Genomic DNA, 17,905 nt, shown 5'->3' on the forward strand with positions numbered 1-17,905 from the left:
ATAAAAACAGGTTTTAAATTTGGTGTAGTAGTTTATGCCTCTAATTCCAGTATACAGGAGGCTGACATAAGATTGTCCCTTCGAGCTAGAGAGATGGCTCATCAGTTAAGAGCACTGACTGCTCTTCCAGAGGTCCTGGGTTCAAATCCCAGCAACCACATGGTGGTTCACAACCATCTGTGATGGGATCTGATGCCCTCTTCTGGTGTGTCTGAGGACAGCTACAGTGTACTTCTATATAATAAGTAAATCTTTAAAAGGGGGGGAGGGGGAGGAGGTGGAGGATTGCCCTGTGCATGGCCAGCCTGGGTCATTATAAACCCCTGTGGACTACAGATCAGGTAGTAATGTGTCCCTACTGCACTGCGGGGTGTGTTTGAGACGGTAGTGCATCCACTGGAAGCTCATCCCTGATTAGCTTACAAATGAGTGAGTCTCGGACCATGTTTACCTGGCTTTGACAACTACTGGGGATAACCCCTGATAGATTCTTATAACTGCTGGCCTGCTATATTTTATGGTGGCTTCATCTTCCTCTCCTTCTTCCTCCTCCTCCTGCTGTCTCTCCTCTCTCCCCAAACCAGGTAACTCAAAACCTACTTATCTCTAATCCATACAATAATTGGTTGTAGCCAATGTTATTTACCCAATAGTTTTAAGGAACAGGGTTTGCACAAAAAAAGCTTGTAAATGTAAGAATTCACTCATTGGCCTAAACCTTCAGGTACAGAATTTAGCATAAGACTTTGGAATTTGAGGCTCTCTCATTGAGTTGAATGTTTACTGTTAAATTTTTATTATTTGCAAAATTGCCATGTTTGCTTTGTTTTTTAAGACAAAGCTATGTAGCTCTGACTGGCTTCAAACTCATAGAAATCAGCATACCCCTGCCTTCTTTCTGAGTGCTGGGATTAAATGCCTGTGCACACCTGGTCCTTGTTGACATTTATACACACACTGAGAGCCAAAGACACTGAGTGCCCTGTGACTAGAGGTTGGGCAGCATGGCACACAGCATGGCACTCGGGCAGCACAGTGAAGCTCCTCCTCTTCCCACCTTTATTGATGAGCCTGGGGGTGGTGTTGCAGCAGCTGACAGGTTGTTGCCCTTTTGATGTTTATGTCACTTTAAAATGTCACAGCAGCCGGGTTAAAGTTTCTGATTTCTAACTTAACTGATGTTTAGCATCTCAAAGTCACTTTGTTTTTTTAAAAAAAAAAAACAAAACAAAAAACCAAAACCTTACCAACTTCCTTTTAGAACTTGATGGTTTGTACTAACCGCCACTGTCTTAGTCAGCGTCTCCTTCACTTCCATTTGGAGTTGAACTCTTACCTGTGTTTTCTCTTCCTCAGTTCTTTCTTTTGGCAACCACAAAACTTTCAAAAAACTGATTGCTTCTGCTCTTAATTTCTAGAATTAGAAGTGGAGGCCATCACACCTACCTACCTACACGCCCCCCCCCCCCCTCTCTCTCTCTCTCCAGAGTTTCTCTGTGTAGCCCTGGATGATCTCAGACTCACAGAAATCCTCCTGCCTCTGCCTCTGCCTCTGGAGTGCTGGGGTTAAAGGTGAGCGCCGCCACCACCCCCTCCATTTTCTTTCTCAATACCAACTTTAACCAAGCATGGCAGCACACACCTGCAATCCTAGAATTTGGGAGGTAAGGAGTGGGCATTCTAACCATCCTGGTCTACAGATCGGACCTCAAGATCACCCCACCAGGTTCTAGTTTAACCTAGGCTACCCAAGACTATCTTTAGGTGGGCAGGGGGATTGGGGGGGGACAGAGGGAGACTGACCTTCTGCTCTCGGCCCTGGGATGGAGGTCTTGAGTCTGAGCTTTCGCCTGGGTTCTAGCTGGTCTGCCCCTAGGAGTGCCTGACCTGAACGCAGGGCTGTAGTGTTTGCTTGCCTGCTCCTTAGCACAGTGTCCTGTACACCGGCCCTGGTGCGTCTCTGGGCAGCAGCAATTGGAGCTGCTTGGTGGGAGAGTGTGTTGGGAATCTTGCCCTTGGCTTAGGCCCCCTCTGCTCTCTTGACACTAGCTTCTCTGTCTGCAAGAGAAGCCTCCTTAAGAAACTGATCCTGGGGTTGGGGATTTAGCTCAGTGGTAGAGCGCATAGCACAAGGCCCTGGGTTCGGGTCCCCAGCTCCGAAAAAAAAAAAAAAAAAAAAAAAAAAAAAAAAAGAAACTGATCCTTCTGCCTTCCCATTGAGGGTTTAATTCTAGGTGTTGAGAAAAAAGCCTGACCTTTCATTTCTAGAGTTTCTTTCTCTGTAACTTTCACAGTTTAACATAGAATGCGGGCTGCTGAAGGTAAAAGAGTTCTGACACTCAATGAGCCTTCCACAAACCGGGACGACAGGGTTGTCTCTGACGGTACTTATAAAAGGGGAAATTAGTGATTTTCTTTCTTGTCTTATTATTTTCCAGGTTTTGAATGAAGAGTGCGATCAGAACTGGTATAAGGCAGAACTCAATGGGAAAGATGGCTTCATCCCCAAGAATTACATAGAAATGAAACCACATCCGTAAGTCAGACTCTATGGTTCCCCTAAGCAAGGGGTTTGCCTGCTTGTCTCCAGCACTGTTTCGATTTGTTTTTGGGGGGATGATGTGGAAGGCTCCTCACTATATAGGCCTTGTTCCCCTAAGCTGTAGGCCAGCCTGTAGACCAGGCTGGCCTCACAGAGACCCACCTGCCTCTGCCTCCCTACTGTTCCAGCATGCCCAGATTGGTTTGGTTTTGTGAGATAGGCTTAAAAGTCTTAATAAAGACATCAAAATCAAAATAATAATATTGAAGAAATCAAAATCAATTTAAATGGCAAATATATGTTAGATTACTGGACCTCTGTCCTTGGTTCAGAATGCCCCTTGCCTGCGATCTCTGCAGCCTAAGATCGGGAGCCAGCGTACAGTCAGTCCAGGTTACTCAGAGGCAGACTCGAATGGGGATAAGCCCGAAGAAGCTTTGAGGCTCCAAGCATGAAGTCCCCACAGCTTCCTGTGGTGGAATAAGCCCACTTTGCACTCCTACAGCCATTTAGCCTTGGGTTTTTTGTCTTTTAGGTATTTTTTGCTTTAGGGAGTTTTGTGGGCTTTTCACAGACAAAACAGTAATACGCTGGTGGAGAAGCACGGAGCAGTGAGGATGACCCCTAGATCAGACCTAGACTCAGCCTGTGCATCTCACCCAAGAGTCCGTACGCTCCTGTCTCCTTCATCCATGCTCAAAAAGCTTCTGTGCCGCAGGGTAGCACAGACTGTGTGTCCCAGCTCCTGGGAGGCAGAGGCAGGGGATCCCTGGGAGTCGGGACCAGCCTGGTCTGTAGTATTGAGATTAGCCAGGGCTGCATGGTGAGACCCTGTCTTAAAGAAAAGAAAGAAAGGGTGGAGGGAAGGAGGAGGGAGAATATAAAAGTGTACGTGGGAAAACACAGGCTGGAGAGGTGGCTTAGTGGTTAGGAGCATTGTCTGCTCTTCCGTAGAATTTGGGCTTGAGTCCTAGCACCAACATCACGGCTCACAGCCATCTGTAACTTAAGTTCTAGAGGACCCAAGTCCTCTTCTGGCCACCAAAGTCACAGACATACATGCAGGCATAACACTCATGTATATACTTTTTATTTTTTAAATAAGAAAGAAGAGCAGAAGGTCAGAAGACAGTTTGTAAAGGAGGAAGTTCTCTTTCTTTTCTGTCTCTCCCTTTGTTTATTTCTTACTTGGTCAAGGCCTTACTGTATGGCTCTGACTAGAACTTTTGTTGACCACTCTGGCCTTAAACTCAAAGATCTGCCTGCCTCTGCCTCTGCCTCTGCCTCTGCCTCTGCCACTGCCTTCCAAGTGTGTGTATTATTAAAGGTCCATGCCAACACACGTCCTGCCTTCTTTTAAAAAGTAAATTGTGGCCAGGCAGTGGTGACACACCTTTAATCCCAGTGCTGGGGGTGGGGGTGGGGCACAGACAGCCAAGGATACACAAACAAACCCTATCTTAAAAACAACAAAACAGTAACTTGTGTGTGTGTGTTGTCTGTCTGTGTGTGTCTGTGTGTATTCAGTGTACATGAGCCCACAGTTGTATGTACCTGTGTGTATTCGTGTACATGAGCCCACAGTTGTATGTGTGTGTATATCTGTGTGTGTTCTGTGTGCATGAGTCCACAGACATTAAAAAGCGTTCCTCTGGAAATGGAGTTATAGGTGATTGTGAGCCACCATTGTGGGCGATGGGAACTGAACCTAGGTCCTGTAAAAGAGCACTGAGTGTTCTTACACACTTAGCCACCTCTTTACCCCACTTCTCTCCTTACACCCCACCCCCCTTCGTCCTGGGAATTGAATAGTGAGTGAGCGTTCATCACTGGACTGTACCACAATCCCCGAATATTGAATGGTCCATTAGGCCAAGCTCGCACAAAGCCCTGGGTTCTTCTACCTGAGCACCATAAGAAAACATAGTTTTGGGGTTGTGGATTTAGCTCAGTGGTAGGGCACTTGCCTAGCAAGCGCAAGGCGCTGGGTTCAGTCCCCAGCCCTGGAAAAAAAAAAAAAAAAAAAAAAAGAAAACATAGTTTTTAAAAATAAATTAAAACTGTAAATGGATATGGTTTCATGGTAGAATGCTTGCCTCAGATTCATGAGGCCCTAGATTTCCCAGCACTAGATTAGAGAAGAAAGACAGGTGTAGTGGTGAGTGCTTCTATCTCTTGGCATTCCACAAATGCTGGGCCAGCCTGGGGCTAACAGGCCTGACAGCTGAAGTACAATTCTAGAACCCAGGGTAGAGAGAGAGCTGGGTCTCAAGAGCTGTCCTCTGACATCCACAAGTGCTTCATGTCGTGTGAGTCCTGTGTGTGCATGTGCATACAATAATAAGTTTTTAAGGGTGTGCTCATGTGCATACAGCTCCAAAAAAAAAGAATAAAAAAAAAAAAAAAATAAGTTTTTAAAAATTAAGGGGCAGCCTCAAATTGAAGAGTTGGGCTGTGGGACATTAAAAAATGGGGTACATTTAGTCAGAGAGCCACAGTTTCCTGACTGCTGCTCAGGCTTTGCCGTTTCCCTTTTACATAGAGAGTTTTGGGGTGAGGATTTATGTACCTGTGATCCCATCACTTGAGGTTGAGGCAGAAGTACTGTCTTTCGGGGCTAGCCTGGGCAATTGGAAAGGCCTGGGGGTGTTAGCTCAGTGCTAGAGCTCGGAAGCAGCTTGAGTGAGGCCCCAGGGTCGGACCCTTCCTGGCTCTCAGCAAGTAAGCAGGCAGGAAGCTCGGCATGGTCAGCTGGGTTATTTGAGGCTGGCTGAAGGGCAGTCGGTGGGCTCCATTCCCACTTTGAGCTCTACAGAAGGAAGTTGAACACTCAGGAGCCTTTCTCCAGGTCACACTGCTGTGAAGGCCACCTCTTCTGATTGTTTCTGCACTTCCCACTCTGGATCTGCCACACGGTCTAATAATGCACACGGTGCTTAGTGTGGTGCCTCCAGGCAACGAGGCCAGCCCTCCCCCACCTCCTTTGTTTGGAGAGGAAGAGGACAGTTATACACTGACCGTCAGCCACCTAGTGATGCACTTGGGTCCAATGAAACCAGCCACAGTGGCTGTGCTGTAGTGCGTGTCGTGCATGCCCGGCAGATGACACACAGGTTTCATAGTAAGTGACCTGCAGTTTAGCACCCAGCACCACATAAAACCAGGCATGGTGGGACACAGCTGTGCATGATAGCTGTAATGAAATAAGGATTTGTCACTGATAGGCAGACGGTCTGGTACTGTTGGGGTTATCATGTGCATATAAAAGGATTTCAGATCCATGAGGTAAGGTAGGACAGTCTCACTGTGTACTCTGGCTGTCCTGAAACTATGTAGACGAGGCTGACCTCGAACCACAGAGCCTTTGTCTGCCTCCTGGGTGCTGGGAATAAAGGGACACCACGACCACAACCTAGAGTCTACTTCCTCACAGTCCGGCTTCCCTCTGTGCTGTCGCAGACTCCACACCTCCAAGTCAGAGGTCAGCCAGCCAGCCCTGCACTCCTGTTGTGATGAAATGGCTTCCAAGGGCCTGTCTTCCCCTCTGCCCTTATCCTGGGTGTCTGGGCTTCCCTAGGTACCTCCTGATGAGTGAGGGAGAGGCAGGGCAGCTTTGGCCTTGGGCACTGGCTTTCAGACTGCATGTTAGAAATGGTCTCCTTGTAGCCTGAAGAGTGGCCCTTGTTGCTGCCTTGAATCATGATCTGTAGAGTGGAGTGGGTGAAGCTGTTTGAAAGCTCTGTCACTCAGGAAGGCCCTGAGCCAGACAGTAGCCCCAGAGCCTTAGGCAAGAGGCCAGCAGGTAATGCTCTACCCTGCTCTGCCCTCCCTCCTGCCCTCCCTCCTTCTCTCCGACAGAAGTGTCCCCATGTACATGCCAGGTTGTGCATCCCACCCAGTTCTCTGTGGGGAGGCAGATGTTGACTGGCTTGCCTTCCTTCCTTAGGTGGTTTTTTGGCAAAATCCCCAGAGCAAAGGCAGAAGAAATGCTTAGCAAACAGCGGCACGACGGGGCCTTCCTGATCCGAGAGAGCGAGAGCGCTCCTGGGGACTTCTCCCTGTCAGTCAAGTAAGTATTTCCTGCTGGAGCTGCCAGAGAAGCTGCAGCCATTGACTGGATTGTAAGGCTGCTGGGAAGATGTTAACCTGTCTTTTCCTGTGGACACCCTAGTGTTTGCTCTAACCTAGTTGTAGCAGATCCGAGCTTTAGGTTTGCAGTGTCATGAACCTGTGGAAACTGACAGCACCCAGGGCCGGTTTAATCTGCACCACTCCTCATCCCGCCTGCCTTCACTGCTCACCTGGACCCGACACTTGGTTTCCATGAGCCTAGTGGGTGTCCTCTCAAACATCCAAACAGGAGTTGGCCTCTAAGCTCAGCATGTGAGAAGCAAAGACAGCTGGATCTCTGTGACTTCCAAGCCAGCCAGAGTTAGACATCTGACCGATCCTCCCCTTCTAGTCACTGTGTCACTGCAGAAGCCTACCCCAAAACTCTTCAGTCACAGACTCTTCTCTGCACCCCAGGCTGTCCAGGAACTTGCTGGGTAGCAGAAACTCGTCAAATGGATGGCAGTTCGCCTGTCTCAGGCTCCTGAGTACTGGGCTTACAGACATGGGCAGCTGTTCCCTCCTCCTCGTTATTAATCTGTAACAAGGTGAGGGAGCCCAGTGTCTTTGACTCCGAGCCAGGGAAGAGGAGGACAGACTGCCAGGCGTCTGCTTGCTTTCTCTGCTGCCTGTGGGGTCTGAGGTTTAAACCCCACCTTGTCAGGTCTGAGCACAAGGCCTCACTGAGTCACCCCACTAGTCCTGGCTTTTTTTGTCTTTTAAATACACCAACCAGGGCCTCACTGAATGGCCTGCACTGGGAGCTCAGTGTAGTACATTGAAGGCCCTGGCTTCCATCACTAGCACCACGATTAATGAGTGAAGGAGTGAACTACCCAGACCAGCCTTGAACCCCGAGTCCTGTGCCTCCACTTCCCTGACGTGGAAAGGAATTACAGCCTTAAGCTCTGGGCACCAGAACCAAGCTGTGTTCTGTGTCTGAATGCAGAGGTGAGAGCTTTGGGTGAGCTTTGATACCTCAGAAGGTTTGCGTACTTTTCTGTTTTGCTTTGTAAGACAGGATTTTTCTCTGTGTAGTCCTGGCTATCCTGGAACTTTTATCTGTAGACCAGGCTTGCCTCAAACTTTTTTTTTTTCAACTAAGTATGATAACAGTTTCTTCTTATAACTAGGTTTGGGGGTTTTTTTTGACATTTTTGATTAAACACAAGTAAGTAAGGGTCATACAGAGTCTTGGTTTGTAGAATTAGCATTTTTAGACTTCTCAGTAGCTTGTATGTCTTTCCTTTGCCTGAACTGCTCCAAGTAGCAGTAAAACAGCTCAGGAAGGGGAGACAATGATTAGTCAGTCGGGAGTGGCCAGGCCCCTGGGCAGTGCTGGGCTGGAGACCAGCCTGTGTTCAGCACCACCACCTCTACCCAAGCACCTGCAGGAAGGCCAGCTATGCCGTCCATGAAAGACAGCCTTGCAGGGATGGAGACCTAGGGCAGAGGTAGAAATGCCTGCTTAGCACAGTGAGTCCTAGGTTCCATCTCTAGCACAAGCACTGCCAACAACTGAGTGTAGTCTCAGCACTTAGGAGCTTGAAGCAGGAGGATTATACGTTCTGGGTCATCCTTGGCTACATAGTGAGCTCAGAGTCAGCCTGAGCTAACTGAGACCCTGGCTGATGACATGGCTCAGTGGGTAAAGGCACTTGTCATCTAGCCAGGTGACCTGTGTTTGAGTCTCAGGAGTCCTTCTGACCCGTGCCTGTGCCTACCACACATGCATATCTAGAGAAATGTGGTTTTTAAAGTTAAACAGAAAACATTTAAAGATGTTAGTAAGCCATCACTTTAGGAATAAAATGTCCGGGGTGGATGACTTGGTTGGTAACTACCATGCAGACAAGAGGACCCGAGTGAGGATCCACAGTGCAGAAGTTATAGAGAGAGGAGATCCCTGGAGCTGCGGCCGGCCAGCCTAGTGTAATCAGTGAGCTCCAGGTCCAGTGAGAGACATACTGCAGACATCCAGCATTGACGTTAGGTTTCCACATACATGCACATGCATTCATACCCATGGCCACGTACACGCACGCACACAAGGACAGCATGAACTGCTTGCTGCCTTTAGTGAAGCACCTACACAGGTCCTTCGATCAGCACCAGACTTAACCAAGCTAGTGCACTGGTTTCCAGGTCTGCAGAGCCTGGCGGGAAGGTGTGGTAGGAGTGACCCTGCACTCCAGAAGCAGGTGCATCACAAAAGGTCCTTGGGCCTTTGGAGCCAGACAGGAAGGACCTTTGGATTCTGAGCCACAGTCCTTTTGAAACCACCTCCATTGCTTCTCAGTGGAGACACGAGGAAGTGGACGGCCACTTCAGGCTTGCTTTCCTCCATCAGTTACCACAGGCCAGCTGAGAATTCCAGCAATAACTCCTGGACTGTAGATAACTTTTATGATGGCATATTGTTGTGATTGTTTCAGTGAAAATAAACTTTATCAGATTACGTGTGTCTATAGGGGAAAACAGTGCATCTGGAGTTTGGTATCTGGTTTCAAACTAGCCCTGGGTGTTTGGAAGCACTGGGGCCCTACACTCCCCAGCTGGAAGCTCAGTGCTGCCATCTGCTGGCTTGTCACTAGAACTCCTGTACCTTCGTTAAGCCTTAAGACTGAGGAAGGAACTGCTGCGACATTCAGAGGCTTGGCACTGAGCAGGAAGCAGGGTTCTGTCCAGATGTCGCCAGGGCAGAGCCATCCAGCACCAGTCCGTCACATTGGACAGTCCTGTTGACTGGTGCAGAAGAGCATGCATGCTTTTCCTAGGATGGAGTCTTAGTTAGGGTTTGTATTTCTGCACAAACATGACAAGAAGCAAGTTGGGGAGGAAGGGGTTTATTCAGCTCACACTTCCACATTGCTGTTCATCACCAAAGGAAGTCAGGACTGGAACTCAAGCAGGGCAGGAAGCAGGAGCTGATGCAGAGGCCATGGAGGGATGTTTCTTACTGGCTTGCTTCCTCTGGCTTGCTCAGCCTGCTTTCTTATACAACCCAGGACCACCAGCCCAGGGACGGCACCGCCCACCACAGGCTGGGCCCGCCCACCCTTGATCACTAATTGAGAAAATGCTTTACAGCTGGGTCTCATGAAGGCGTTTCCTCAAGGGAGGCTCCTTCCTCTGTGATAACTCCAGCTTGTGTCAAGTTGACACACAAAACCAGCCAGTGCAATCGACCCCTTGTCCACCTGACACCCAAACACATCACTGTTAAGCCTCAACCCTTACTTTCTTATTCATCCCCAAGATCTAAATAACTTTGAATCCCATAGTCTTTACAAATTCCTTACATATTAAAATTTCCATCCCTTTAAAATATCCAATCTCTTTAAAATTCAGTCTTCTTACAATTCAAAGTCTCTAAACTGTGGCCTTACTAAAATCCTCTTCCTTCAAGAGGGAAACACCAGGCGCAGTCACAATCAGAAGCAAAACCAGACCCCAACCACCCAGCATTTGGGACCCACGCTCTTCTGGGCTCCTCCACGGGCTCGGGTCACGGCTCCAGCTCTGCCCTTTGGAGCACACCCCTTGTCTCTGGGCTCCAGATGCCTGCGCTCCACTGCTGCTGCTGTGCTTGGTGCTCATCTCATGGGACTGGCGTCTCCAATACTCTGGGGTCTTCTGCTGCAACAAGGCTTTACCAATGCCTCTCACAGGCTCTCTTCATGGTGCCAAGCCTCAACTCCTTTGCATGACCCCTTCAGTCCTGGGCCATCAACTGCACCTCAGGCTGCACCTTCACCTCAGTGATGCCGGTCTCCTCTTAATCACCGCTAGTTTCTTAGCTCAGCTGACCAGCATCAGTGGTCCCAGTACTGCAAAGGTCCGCTTTAGTAGTTCTGGTATCTTGTTAATCACAGCTGATTCTTCAGCCCCAGCTAACCAAAACCACAGAATCTTCACACTCAAAACAGCAACAGCCCTGATTAGAATCTTAACCTTCCCTCTGAAATTTCACAAGCCAGGCCTCCATCTTCTGCACTGTTCTCAACATTATCTTCCAAGCTCCTACAGAAATCCCACAGAGCTCTTAACATCCCAACGGCTGGTCTAGCTCAAAGTTCCAAAGTCCTTCCGCAGTCCTCCCCAAAACATGGTCAGGTTGTCACAGGAATAGCCCACTATGCTGGTACCAATTTGCCTTAGTCAGGGTTTCTATTCCTGCACAAACATCATGACCAAGAAGCAAGTTGGGGAGGGAAGGGTTTATTCAGCTCACACTTCCACATTGCTCTTCATCACCAAAGGAAGTCAGGACTGGAACTCAAGCAGGGCAGGAAGCAGGAGCTGATGCAGAGGCCACGGAGGGATGTTACTTACTGGCTTGCTTCCCCTGGCTTGCTCAGCTTGCTCTCTTATAGAACCCAGGACCACCAGCCCAGGGACGGCACCACCCACCATGGGCTGGGTCCTCCCACCTTGATCACTAATTGAGAAAATGCTTTACAGCTGGGTCTCAGGGAGGCATTTCCTGACGGGAGGCTCCTTTCTCTGTGATAACTCCAGCATATGTCAAGTTGACACACAAAACAGGCACTACATGGAGTATTTGTTTCCAGATACTTAGGTCTTGTTACTGTGAGAAAGAAAAAAATATGAAAACTCCTCAGTGGAAAGCAAGCCTTTGGCCTACTGTAACCCAGCAATGGGAAGGCTGATTCAGCAAATCGCCATGAGTTCTAGACAAGTTAGGCAGTTTGGTGAGCTCAAAGCCGCCCAGAGCTAGTGTTTGAGCATCACACCACTCTGAACCTTTAAGGCAGACCTAAGTGGGCTGTTAGTAGATCCAGACATCTCAGTTAGACTAGTGGGTGGACTTCCACTCTGAGTGTTATTCCTGTAACTAGTGATCAGCAGTCAAGCGGGGTTTAGGAGAGACGTCTGGGATGATCCCCATTCTCAGGGTGCTGTGCAGCTATTGTGTCCCTAAGCTCTGAAAAGCTACGTCAGACAGCAGTTCCCTGGACACCTTCAGGGTTGGATCCGCCCTGCAAAGCCCTGTGGCTGCTTCACACCTGTTCTTGCCATCCTCAGGTTTGGAAATGATGTACAGCACTTCAAGGTGCTTCGTGACGGAGCCGGGAAGTACTTCCTGTGGGTGGTGAAGTTTAATTCTTTGAATGAGCTGGTAGATTACCACAGATCAACATCCGTGTCCAGGAACCAGCAGATATTCCTCCGGGACATAGAACAGGTGCCACAGGTAAGCAAGCAAAGGGCTTTGCTCACTTCCGGCCCAGGCATGGTCACCACAGCAACTCTATGCGTGTTCAGGCCGACCTCATGGCGCTTGGATGGTTGTGTCCCCAGGCAGCCTGTGAGGGATGTTGTCTGTACTCATTCCTCCTTACGTACAAACAGGAGTTCCGGTTGAGGGCTGCCTCACTTGTAGCCTAAGTGACGGGAACACAGAGATTATTTTCAGACTTGTTAAGAGAACTCTGGCTCACACAGCCCAAAGGATTCCTCTAAGCCCACCTAGGAGGACTTAGGACTTGTCAGAGTGGAGGGGGCCGGGTGGGGGCTGCTTTGGGAAGTGGGCGGGTGGGTTCGCACATGCTCATCTCTTGCCGGTTGTCCAGCTTACAAGGCAGCTGGCATGAGAAATGCCGCTTCCCTGCTCTCTCTCTTGCAGCAGCCAACGTACGTCCAGGCACTCTTTGACTTTGACCCCCAGGAGGACGGTGAGCTGGGCTTTCGCCGAGGAGACTTCATTCATGTCATGGATAACTCAGATCCCAATTGGTGGAAAGGGGCCTGCCATGGGCAGACCGGCATGTTTCCCCGCAATTATGTCACCCCAGTGAACCGGAACGTCTAAGAAGCAAAAGAGATTATTTAAAGAAAGTGAAAAGTTGAGACCGTTCACAAGAATTACACCCACACGCTGCCTGTCACAGCCTGTGAGGGAACGCAGAACACCTGGCTGGGTCCCACGGGCGACCCTCTCACTTAAGTTGCAACTTTTGGGGGTGGGAAGGGGTGTTTGATTTCATAATGCCAAAACTTAACCTATTGAATGAATTACAATTTTTATTACGGAATCTCGCCGCTACTCCTGTTCCCCTCCTGTGTCCTTTTTTCTCGTTCTTTCTTTCCTGTCCAGTGCATGATGTTTAAGGCCACATATAGTCCAGCTGATGCCAATAATAAAAGAAAAGAAACCAAGTGGGCTGGTATTTTCTCTATGCAAATGTCTGTGGAGATGGATGGACTACAGGAGCCGGATTCTTCACACACTGGGGCAGCCATTGTATCGGGGCCCTTGGTTGGGGTTCACTGGAGATGCCTAAGGGCATCTGCCTCCGGCCTGAGGCCTGGAGCATTCCATCAGAGTTGGAATTAGGGCAGGAGCCTGCTGCCCACCCATGGTCTCCTGAGAGCCAGACTGCAGAGCTGCCCTCCCCACTGTCTCCCTTCAGTGTCTCACTTGTTTTCATAGTGCCTTTGTCTTATTTCAAGGGTGTTCATGAGTGGTGTCTTTACCTTTTTTATTTTTTTAAATAAGTTAAAGATAGTCCAGAGCTTTTCAGTTGATTAGTCTCCTATCCTGTGTAAATATTTTCCTCTCAGGGCAGGGGAAAGAAGACAGAGAAAGGAGCTGGCAGAAGCAGAGAGGGTGTATTTCCCATCTTAAATGGGCAGAGGTCTTGAAGGATCAGCTTTTACATTGTGAGCTTTGACACCTGCTTCAGCTCAGACTCACCGGCCCTCAGAGTCCCTGCCCTCCAGGTCCCAGTTGCCCTTTCTATGCCTAGAGCCACTAAGGGTCAAAACACAAGGCAGGCAGGGGGAGCGGGTGGCATCCTTCCCTCTCATAGGCCTACAAGCAGATGGAAGTTGAAAATTCTGGCCTTTAATTTTTCTTGCTCTTACAATTAAGTCCTCGTTCTCAGTTGCACATTTCTCCCCACCTGTCCACGAGTGCAAATGGCAGGATTGCGGGGCTGGTTGCATGGTTGCATCTCTGTGCACAACAGTGGTGTTTGCAGCTGCTCTGCTGCCCCATCCCATGAAGCCTTTTGAGGTAGAAAAGACCAAGAGCAACGCAAAGCTTTTTAAATCTTGTCTCCTGTGAGCTCTCAGTCCTCCGTAGTCATGTGCCTGTCCACCGTTTCTCTCCACGCAGCCTCCTCCCCACAGCAGAGACATGGCTACTCCCAGGCTCTCCCTTGGAGTTGGCGGCGTCCGTGGGCTGCTGGACTCTTGAGGGTGGGGTCCCCCCTGGACTCTGTTTTGTGAGATGGACTCAGCTCGGAGCACCCCTGAGGCCCCGGAGGCGTCCTTCTGGGCGGAGCCTGTTCCCACCCCTCCTGGTTCTGCTGCCTCTTTCCCTGCTGATGATAAAAATTATCTCTGGAGTTACACCTGGGCCATTTGATTGTTTTATTTTGGAATTGGTGTATATCATGAAGCCTTGCTGAACTAAGTTTTGTGTGTATATATTTAAAGATCAGTGTTTAAATAAAAAAACAAACCTATGTACTTACGCCTCTAACTTCTGCGATTAGCAATTTGGTAGGTAGTGATTAACTGTGAATAAACTCCAATGACTTCGTAACTGTGTATCTTCATTTCTCCCTCACGGTGTTTCTGTTTTAACTTATGGACAGGGTCTCACTATGTCGCTCTGGCTGCCTCTGCCTCCCAAATACCGGGGTTAAAGGCTTGGAGTGAGTTAACACTGGCTGGCGCATCCAGTCTGATCCTAGGGCGAGTGATGCAGGTCATTGTCTGGAAAGTGGTTTAGCCTGGAGAGCCCGGAGCTGGGCTGTTCTAAGGCTGCTCCTCCTCTGAACTGAGGGGTGGAAAGGCTAATCTCTGCAGAAGTAGCTGAGGCAGCTGCATGACACAGCCATGACAACACCGTTTAGGGTGAGGCAAAGCTGGTAACCACACAGTCCCGGCTATGATGTGGTAAGGGTTAAAGCTCGAACGAAAGATTTACACTGAGCAAACCACCTCAACTGTCACAACTAGGAAGCTTCTAGGAGCTACCCCTCCCCCTCCCGGTGATGTGTGCAAGAGGGAGCCCTGGCTGTCTCAGCCCGCTGTGCAGACCGTTCTGAGCTGGGGACCGAACCCAGGGCCTTGCTAGCGCTCTACCACTGAGATAAATCCCCAACCCCTCCCCCAACTGACTTTGAACTCCCTCGAGTCTTTGCTCAGTTTAACCCCTTCCTGATGTGGGGGATTCATTTTTTTTTTCCCCAGTGCTAAGAACCCAGGGCTTTCCACTTGCTAAGCAAGCACGATCTCCCCAAACCCCCTTTCTGTCCTTCAGGTAATCATTGTGTAATAGATTTTCTGATGTGTGTATCCCTGTCCTCTCGTGAATCAGATTCCTGGTGAGGTGTCCAGGCTGTGTGTGTGCCCAGGGCCAGCTCTTGATAAAGGCTAGACTATGTAAGACCTTAAGGATACCACTAGTCAACCTGGCCCATCATAGTGGCCCTGCTGGTCCCTCCTGGTCCCAAGACATAATCGAGCACCAGGAGCCAATGGAGAATGCTAAGATGAACAGCTAAGTGCTTCTAGGTCACCTTATGGCACCAGCCAGCTATGTGAGTCACTGTCGCTGTCCTCAGACACCCCAGAAGAGGGCATCAGATCCCATTACAGATGGTTGTGAGCCACCAGGTGACTGCTGGGAATTGAACTCAGGACCTCTGGAAGAGCAGCTGCTGCTCCTAACCTCTGAGCCATCTCTCCAGCCCCTGGCTTTTATTCTATGTGTCTGAGTGTTTGAATATATGTCTGTGTACAATGTGAGTATGGTGCCCTAGAAGACCAGACCCCTAAAACTGGACTTACAGAAGGTTGTAAGCTGCCATGCGGGTCCTGGGAACTGAAACTGGGTCCTCTGGAAGAGAGGGCCAGCGCTCTTAACCACTGGGCCATCTCTCTGCATCCCGACTTGTGTTTTGACAAGGTGTGATGTAGCATTGGCTGGCTGTGTAGCTGCTGTGTAGCTGAGGCTTGCCGTGGACTCCTGTCCCTATCCTCTTCCTTTCCCAAATGCTGGGGTTGTATCTGTAGACCACTACAGCACCTCATTTAAGAGCCACACCCCCCCCCCAAACAGTTTTGTTCTCTGTCTCCATGTAAGCTGTTGGCTTGTGGGTCCCAGGGCAGGCTTAGTTTCAGACTCACTAAGCAGCCGAGGCTGGCCTGGACTCCTGAACCTTCTGTCTCCACCTCCTCCTAAGAGCCAGGACCACAGGCCTATACTATGAGGCCCCGTGTGGAGTCCTGGGGTCCCTTCAGCCTCTCTCTGTGGCTATCATCACAAACCTAAGGAAAATAGGGAATGGCTGTTCAAGCCTGTAACCTGGCACCCTGAAAGCTGAGGCAGGAGGATGGGGTTACATTCCAGGTCACTACAAAACTGAGACACTCCCTTGTCTCTAGCAAATGTTTCTGGGAGGAGGTTTTTGATGGTTGAGGTGGCATTCCCGTGTGCCAATGGCTCTGAATACTGGTGTTGGCTAGCCCACTTAGTCAAACCCAGCTGAGTTGGCTGGGCAGGTGAAGGTACTTGCTACCAAGCCCTCAGAGCCACACGATGGAAGGTGGTGACTGACTGTCACGTGTTAGCCTCCAACTTTTATACACTATGACACTCAACACAAAAACACACCCTTAAGAAAAAAGGAAAGGGGTTGGGGATTTAGCTCAGCGGTGGAGCGCTTGCCTAGCGAGGTGCAAGGCCCTGGGTTCGGTCCCCAGCTCCGAAAAAAAAAAAAAAAAAAAAAAAAAAAAAAAAAAAAAAAGGAAAATACAAGCTTGCCAGGCATGATGACGACACACCTTGAAGTACTCTGGTGACAAAGGCAGGTGGGGTCTCTTGAGTTCGAGTCCAGCCTGCTCTCTAGATGGGCCTCCAGGCCAGTCAGATTTACACAATGAGACTTAGAAGTAAAGGCTGGAGGAGCTAGGAGAGATGGGACTTGCTGACAATCCCAGTACTGAGGAGGATGGCCAGCCTGAACTACATGATTAAGACCAGGGTTCCTGGGCCAGCCTGGACTGCGTGAGGTTTCAAAAGCACAGTTTAACAAGCCAGTTTATAAGGCATACTGAGAGAGACTAGACTCCTGCCTCGCTGTAAGCATGGTTCGGAGTTTCTGAAAGTCCTTTCAGTATGCTGGGCATGGGGCTTAGAAGGCACAGCGCTCTGTCTGAGTCAGACCTCGACCTTGTCTGCCTCCACTTCCCTTCTCTGTGCTGCTGCTGCCCAAGGCTTCAGGACCTGACATGCATCCGCCTCTCCCATCTCCTCAGGCATCTTCAGTACTTCTGGTGATGGTGTCCTCCATGCGGAAAAGGCTTCTTCTGCTCTGGAACTAGGGGACAATTCCCCCCTCCGTCACGAAGAACAGGCTGAGGAGAGAGCCACGTTCATCCCCCACGGATGAGCAGCCTCCTCCACTCCTGCCCTGCAGACGTCACTGAGTCTTCCTAAGACTGGAAATTACCACATTTGGGTCTTTGCACCGCCAGAGAGATGTTCTTCTGCCTAGATTCTTAAAACTTTGGTGTGAACCATGAGCTGGGTGAATTCAGACAGGAAGTGGGGGATGCAAATGGGGTAAGGACGGGCGGTTAGGGAAGACACCAGCAGATCGATCTGTCGGTGTAGTTATTAATAGGTGGAGCTGGAGGAACTCAGCTTATTAATAGGTGGAACTCAGTGGATCTTAAGTGTAGGCAAAGTCCTGAGTCCCGTACCCAGCAGCAAACAGATAACTGACCCATAGGGCGGGTAGAGCAGGGCTGGTGAGGGTGCAGGTGAAATGGTTGAGTGCAAACAGCCTGGCTGGGACAGTGGAGCTGTGACCCCAGCTCTCCTGTGTGTGTGTGTGTGTGTGTGTGTGTGTGTGTGTGTGTGTGTGTGTGTGTGTGTGTATCACACCAGAGGCGTCCTCTGTCCTGAGAAGTGATGACGTCAAGACAGAAGCTGAGTTCTAGAACACTTGGCTTGCAACAGTTCACAGAAGAAAGTTAGGGAAGCCCTCAAGAGGCCAAAGGTGGCATTAGCTTAGGACTTAGGGAGGGAGGGAGGCCTGCTTGCCTCCTGGTCCAGTCGCCTCTCTTCGATAGTCAGACTGGACTGTGCACTTGGCCTCGTGGGTTCTGAGTGGCATTATCCTGGGGTGCTGATTTGCCCCCGATGTGTTGCGGGGAGCCCTAGCCATGTGACACTCTACTCTTTCTCTTTTGCTTGTGACTGAACTC

General features: G+C 49.7%; 1 protein-coding gene across 1 annotated transcript in view; it reads left to right on the top strand.

The window, feature by feature from the left end:
* The window catches only part of Grb2 (growth factor receptor bound protein 2), a 66,118-nt gene extending 51,890 nt beyond the window's left edge, over positions 1–14,228 (top strand). The window contains exons 3-6 of the mRNA XM_032911762.1: positions 2,439–2,536; positions 6,489–6,611; positions 11,702–11,870; positions 12,303–14,228. Coding sequence (XP_032767653.1) covers positions 2,439–2,536; positions 6,489–6,611; positions 11,702–11,870; positions 12,303–12,488 — 576 coding nt within the window. The 3' untranslated portion in view covers positions 12,489–14,228. The remainder of the gene's footprint in view (positions 1–2,438; positions 2,537–6,488; positions 6,612–11,701; positions 11,871–12,302) is intronic.
* Positions 14,229–17,905: the final 3,677 nt, after the last annotated feature.

The sequence above is a fragment of the Rattus rattus genome, chromosome 9, assembly GCF_011064425.1.
Source record: "Rattus rattus isolate New Zealand chromosome 9, Rrattus_CSIRO_v1, whole genome shotgun sequence".
NCBI lineage: Eukaryota > Metazoa > Chordata > Mammalia > Rodentia > Muridae > Rattus > Rattus rattus.